Below are 6793 nucleotides of genomic sequence, written 5' to 3'. Positions count from 1 at the left end.
TTTAGTTAATAAATTAGTAAGTGATTCAAACGCAACACGTAACACAAAAAGTTGTTCATCTATACAGATTATAAAAAAAATTGTTCATTCATTACAAAATCCACAAATGTCTATTAAGGGCTACGCCCTCTACACTGTTGCCATTCCGCAAACAACTCTCTAAGATCATCTAAATACATATCAGCAACATCTCTTTTCCGAGGCGTCATTTGGGCAATAGCTGGCATCCTGAGCAATGGCGCAAGTCGAGCACTATATTCAGCAGCAAACTGTAAAAATCATACAATTGAATTGTCAAAAAATTACAAAGTCAATTCCGGTTATGAAACATAAAAATGAAATATATAATTAGAAACACTAACGTATTTGACTCTGTTATCCGCTACACCAAACGCAGCAGCAGGTCCTTCACCAGGGATGAGAAAACAGTGGGAAGACACTCTAAACCAGTCAACGTAATCAGGGCCAGCCTCTGATGGAACCGATGTCCGACGCAATGCCTGCTCAACTACGCGAGCGCAGTAGGGGAACCTACTCCACATCTCAGTAAACATAGGAGAAGAAGAGAATGTCACTGAGTAGGAGCCCTGTGCCGGTCGCACAGCTTGGGTAGGTCTCAGCGGAGGGGGAGGAATATCCTGTGCAAAACCGAGCTGCCTCACTGTCCTCTCAGGCAAATAAACCTCCACGACATCGAAACAGGTGATACCACCGATATAGGCGATACGTGGGTGCTCGTTCAATAAAGCCCTAGCAGAAGTCATGTACGGAGTCCACTCCACCTGCCCACAAAGAAAATAAACATAATCAACATAACATAATATTAATATAATAATCATAATTATGTTTGAGTTTATGTACAACACCTGTGTCTCTATCATGGCGTCCAGTATGCTCCTACAGTCTCTCAATCTGCTCAGCTCACGGATTGGCTTCTGAGGGGACCACATCTCTGCCCTAGTCTTGTTCGGCATGTCAGCTTGACGCAGATTGGGGCGGAAGGCTGGGAAGTACTCGTAAATCCATATCTGCAACAGTATCAGACAACCAGCAATAGTCTTGCACCCAGTCCTTGTCGCCATACCCAGTTGGCGATACAAGTACGCAAGCGTCAAAGTACCCCGGGCAATGTCAGCCTGATCAGCGGCGACAGCAAGAACAGGGTGAGGACGCATCCCGACTCTAGTTTTATCCACGAGCAGTAGCTTGAGTATCCATAGTCTGAGAACGGTGGCATAGCTGCAACAATGCACCCACGTTAATGCTACTGCTGGTGAAGTGCCCCTTCGCACGCAGCTCCGACAATGGCTCCCCAAAAAGGCCGGCCAGGCCCAGCTGCCAGTCTTGATCAGACGGTTCCACGGGAAGTGAACCGTCAATACCAATTCCTAAGATGCGTTGCACGTCATGCAACATTATACTCATCTCCCCCCAAGGCATGTGGAAGGTGTTGGTATCAGGCTGCCACCTTTCCACAAATGCTGTAATAAGAGCACTGTCGATGTGCTGGTGCATTATATACAGCAGATGACCAAGGGGACTGGCAGGTAACACCCTGTACAATTCATCAGACATGTCCTGCAGTCTGATGATTAAATCCAACGTCTTCTTCCGAGGACGACATTCCAAAATCGGAGGGGTGCGCTCCAATCCCTCGAATATTACCTTTGCTACATGCCCACCGTAGCTGGGTATTAAAGTGGTATCAACAGGGCCCCCGGGCTGGGGTGATGTGATCAACCAGTCCGTGTCCGCGGACTGGTTGCGCCTCCTCCCCCGTGGAGCCGCATCCTCAACCTAGCTTACTCCTGCCTGATCAGAAGTGCCAGCCGACCCATGCCCTCTAATCCTGAACTTACCAGCATGCCCTCTTATGAGCGTCCAATCAACAGGATGACCGACAGACTCATCCTGACCGACAGACTCTTCCCGGCTAACAGAATTGTCGTAATCAGTATGATCGTCACCTGAGCCGACCGTATGACTATGTAGGCTACTCTGGCGCTCCAAGCGACTACGCACTTGCTCTAGGGTACTTGAACGTTGGGCCTGACTATGTACGGCCGCCTGTTCTTGCCTTGCTCGCCTAGCAGATCCCGTAACCCCCCTCTCAGTAAAGTTGGCCTAGATCTATTGCCGCTCAATAACCCTCTAAAAAACCCTTTTCCTTTACCTTGATTTCCAGCCATTTACTACAATTTTCGTATTTTAATAACTATTAATAAAAATTTATAAGCATAAAAAATTAAATTAAGACGACATTCCAAAGTTAATATAATAAACACTTACAATCATATAAATTACAAACAAGTAACAACAAAAATAATTCACAATTACAAAAAAATAAACAATTATTATATTCATAAATATTTAAACAACTAAAATGTAATTAATTAATTACACAAAATAAATTCATTCCAATAAAAAAAAATTAAATAAATTCTTATACGAAATTTTAAAAAAAACAAAAAAAAAAATCAAAAATTCTGATTTGAAATTTAAAAAAAAATAAATAAAAAAAATTAACTCAAATTTCTGATTTTTCAAAAAAAAAAAAAAATTTAAAAACACATATTTCAAATTTTTGATTTAAAAAAAAAATAAAATTTAATTAAATTAAACATTATTCGACATTCTAATTCGAAATAAAAAAAACAAAAAATAAAAAAAAAATTCATAAATTCTGATTTGAAATTTAAAAAAAATATATATTCAAAAATATTTATTCAAAATTCTGATTTAAAAAAAATAGTAAAAACAAAATATTTCAAAAATTCTGATTTGAAATTAAAAAAAAAATATATAAATAAAAAAATAATTCATATTTCTGATTTAAAAAAAAATAAAAAAATTTAAAAATCATTATTCAAAATTCTGTTTCGAAATTTATAAAAAAAAATTAATTACAAAAAAATAAAAAAAATTTTAATAATTTTATTCAAAAATTCTGATTTGAAAATTATAAAAAATAAATATTAAAAATAAAATAATTCATAATTCTGATTTTAAATAAAATAAAAAATTAATAAATTAAATTTTAATATTTCTAAATTGTGATTCGAAATTTAAAAAACAAAAAATTAAACAAAATTCAAAAATAAATTTTTCAAATTTCTGATTCGAATTTAAAAAAAAAAAAAAAAAAGATGTTTAGTCGCACAAAAACTGCGACTCTACCTAGGTTAAATCGCACTTTTTGTGCAACTGGGTTTTGAATTTGTTTTTTTTTTCCTTTTTTTTTCTAAAATTTAAATTAAAACCTACTTCTTAAAACAACATTATCATATTACAATCTATTACAACATTTATTAAATAACAATAACTAAGAAAATAAATTAATTTTACAATAAACTCATTCGAAATTTAAAAAAAAAATAAAAAAAAATATTCATCCCAGTCGCACAAAAAGTGCGACTCCACCTAGATTAAGTCGCACTTTTTGTGCGACTGTGTTGTGAGACAGGGTTTTGATTTTTTTTTTTCCTTTTTTTTATTCTCAAATTTAAATTAAAACATACTTCTTACAACAACATTATCATATTACAATCTATTACAACATTTATTAAATAACAATAACTAAGAAAATAAATTAATTTTACAACAAACTCATTCGAAATTTTTTTAAAAATAAAAAAAAAATTAAAATTCATCCCAGTCGCACAAAAAGTGCGACTGTGATGAACAAATTTTTTTTTTCTTTCGTTTGAATTAAATTAAAAATTACCTCGATTTTTCGTTGACGACTTCGATTCCAAAGCTTTAGCTCCGATTAGTTTTAAGTGAAGAATTTGAATTTATGGAAGTGATGAGAGTGTTATTGAGTGAGTTTGAAGTGTTTTATAGAGGTTTTAAGGTTAGTGGCATTTTCGTAATTTTTTTAATTCCAGGGGCATTTTGGTAAATTCGTTCGAAGGGGGTGGCGATAAAATAAAAAGGATGGCGACAAATAAGAATCGGTTAAAGTTATTGGTAATGAAACAAACCTGAAATCAGACACAATAATGAAACAAGATCAAGCAAATGCAGGAGTACCTAATCCGTAAATATTTTTGAACTTTGCCATCCTTTTTATTTTATCGCCACTCCTTATATATTGAATTTTCAAAACTACCCCTGATTACTTTTCAAACTTTCAATCTTTAACATCCCTTTAAAAACTCTCTCCGAACACTCATTGAACTAAAATAAGCTAAAACTAAAAATCGAATTACAATGGCCAATGAAAATGAGGATCAATATGATTGCGGAATCAATATGATTGTGTTAAAATTTGATACATGATTACTCTTTTGGCTATAACTTTAAATAAAAAAATCATATAATTGCAATGTTACGGCATTAGAACCTAAACTTTCTTTTTAATAATATATTATATACTCAATTCCAATAACCGATAACCAAACGAGAAGTACAACAACAAAACCCAGTTAAACAAATCACAAAAACAAGAAAGCTACCTACTTTATAAACAAAAAAAATCAGAAGAAATAAGAATAAAAACAGACAAATACAACAAAAACCCAATTAAAAAAAAAAAACCCTACAAAATAAGTGAATTTCTACCGAAATAACCTAAAAATGACAAAAGATAAAATTAAAATGAAAATTAATGAAATAAAACGTACCAAAAATAAGACCATCGGCAATCAATCGCCTGGAAAAATCATCCGTATTGGGTACGATTAAAACTTTCGGAGCTAGTACATTGAGCAATAAAAGGAATTTCTTGATCATCCGACTGAAAATAAAGCTTGTAAATCTCAAAGTTGTTAATTGAAATAATTCGACAAGATCAATATGATGTTAAGAATTTTGATTAATGACAATAATTTCAATGAACTAACAAACGTTTGATAAAATAAAATTTGCAAAAATTAACGCAATGATTTAAGGAGGTTCACTCAATGATGTCTACGTCCTCCGTGGTGTGTAGCTGCTTGTTTATATTATTTTAGTGGAGTAAAACACTCTTACAAATGAAGTATTACAATTGAGTAAGAGATAAAACAAAGGCTATGTGTTTGGCTTAGGGGTTATGTTTGATGTACCTTGGATGAACATGAGAGCTCTCTATTTATAGTACTAAGTACATTCAATGACAATATAGCCTTAATTCTATGTAATAACTATTTTGAAATAGCTCCAAGAAGTTAAAGGGACAAAAGTCAGCAGCTCATGAATTGTCAAAAAGAAACCGCTCAACCGGAACAAAAGCGTGCTCGGTCGAGCGAGCTACAGCAGGCTACTGGATGTATTCTGTTTGTTCGCTTGACCCACCCAAGAGCTCGCTCGGTCTAGCGAGCTGGTCGAGCGACCTTCAGTATTCTTTTTTGTCAGTTTCTGCTCGACTAACATTGCAAAGCATCATTAAAAAACCTTTTGCACTTCTTTATAAAACACCATCAACACCAATAACTCCCATGATTACTTCACCAAATAAATCACACTTACACACTACAAACATTAAGTTACCAACTTAAAACACTCACATTAACACACTCATAGGATTCCATCCCAAGAGACACACATGAATGCACTCATCAATTTGTGCACTCAAATCACACCATTCATAACAATAATCATCCGATGTATTAAACTAACCCTAAAGTTTTCTAAAAAACTCTGAATTTTCAATCTAAAGAAGTTTAATCAATGAAATCAAAATGAAACTCAACGATTTCATTAATAATGGAAACTAACCTTGAGAAAATCAATGGTGAAAGAAAAGAAACTGAGGAAGCAGAGAAAGAGAAGAGTAGAGCCGGAGAAGAGTAAAGCAGGAAGCCGAGAGAAGAACTTTTTAGGTGAGAGAGGGAAGTTCAGTGATAACAACAAAGAGGAAAGAAGAGGAGCAAAAGAAGCGTGAAAAGCAGAGTGAAAAAGTAGAAAAGTAAACAATACTTTTACTATTCATAATAAACAGTACTCTTTCCTTCCACTCTTTTTATAATTAGAGGATTTAACTCTAGTGTGAAAATCATACCCATAAAATCAAATACTTTTTGACTATATAGCCATTTTCCACTTAAATTTTTTGAAGTCTTCTTTGTCGACTGTTATATGCCAATATTGTTATTCAGGTATATTTTTTTTCTTTTAATCATATTCACACAAGTTCAATGCAACGATGATTTTGTTAAAGTATATAATATATTCTGAGACTCAATATATTTAAGCTATTAATTGAGTTGGTTTCTTAACATGGTATAGTAGAAGCCAGCGCGACAAGATGTTACGAGTTTGAATCTCAACTACCCCTCATTTAAAGTAGAATAATTAGCGCCAGCTATGATGAGAGTATTATATGTTGCATCCACATTTCAACAAGCTCTCGTGTGCGGGGGCGTATTAGAACATATAACATATCTTGTATATAATTATTTACATAATAATTAATATTCACAAGAATATTCGTAATATTCTAATCTATTACTCCCTTCGTCCCATTGAATTTGCATCATTTTCCATTTTAGTTCGTCCCACTTAATTTGCATCATTTTTATTTTTGGACAATGGTCCATCACTTATTTTTAATCTCATCCATATATTTTAAGTCTCTTTTAATTTTATCCACACAATTTATTCTTTCCCTTCTTATATTAATTTATTCTCTCTCTTTATTTATTATCACTTTCTTAAAAACAACTTAATTCCTATATGATCCAAATCAAAAAGTACTGACTACTACACTTTTGCAATCTTATTCTTAGAGTTGTGCAAAACAAACCCGACCCGAAAATCCGACCCGGAACCGAAAATTATCCGACCCGAAAAATGTAAGTTTTTTGGTTTA

At 33.6% G+C, this 6793-nt stretch overlaps 1 protein-coding gene across 3 annotated transcripts; it reads right to left on the bottom strand.

The window, feature by feature from the left end:
• On the bottom strand, positions 1-5962 carry LOC130807991 (protein MAIN-LIKE 2-like). Of its 3 annotated transcripts, XM_057673423.1 has the most exons (6): positions 5701-5962; positions 4626-4738; positions 3725-3983; positions 867-2192; positions 363-782; positions 1-269 (listed from the first exon to the last, which is right to left on the bottom strand). In XM_057673423.1, the coding sequence occupies exons 4-6, from the start codon at positions 1173-1175 to the stop codon at positions 114-116; spliced, it is 885 nt and encodes a 294-aa protein (XP_057529406.1). In that variant the 5' UTR covers positions 1176-2192; positions 3725-3983; positions 4626-4738; positions 5701-5962; the 3' UTR covers positions 1-113. The 3 variants fall into 3 exon arrangements, with proteins under 3 accessions (XP_057529406.1, XP_057529404.1, XP_057529405.1); XM_057673421.1 differs by lacking the exon at positions 3725-3983 and having other exon boundaries at positions 5701-5915; XM_057673422.1 differs by lacking the exon at positions 3725-3983 and having other exon boundaries at positions 4626-5915.
• Positions 5963-6793: the final 831 nt, after the last annotated feature.

This window comes from Amaranthus tricolor, chromosome 3 (assembly GCF_026212465.1).
Source record: "Amaranthus tricolor cultivar Red isolate AtriRed21 chromosome 3, ASM2621246v1, whole genome shotgun sequence".
Taxonomy (NCBI): Eukaryota; Viridiplantae; Streptophyta; class Magnoliopsida; order Caryophyllales; family Amaranthaceae; genus Amaranthus; species Amaranthus tricolor.
The sequence above is the reverse complement of the archived record's forward strand: the minus strand, read 5'-3'. Positions and strand labels throughout refer to the sequence as shown.

Coding starts and splice junctions, on each gene's coding strand:
- LOC130807991 (XM_057673423.1), bottom strand. CDS start 1,175: ATGCGTCCTCACCCTGTTCTTGCTGTCGCCGCTGATCAGGCTGACATT. Junction 783..866: donor ACGCCATGATAGAGACACAG/GTGTTGTACATA, acceptor CTTTGTGGGCAG/GTGGAGTGGACTCCGTACAT. Junction 270..362: donor CGGATAACAGAGTCAAATAC/GTTAGTGTTTCT, acceptor TGATTTTTACAG/TTTGCTGCTGAATATAGTGC.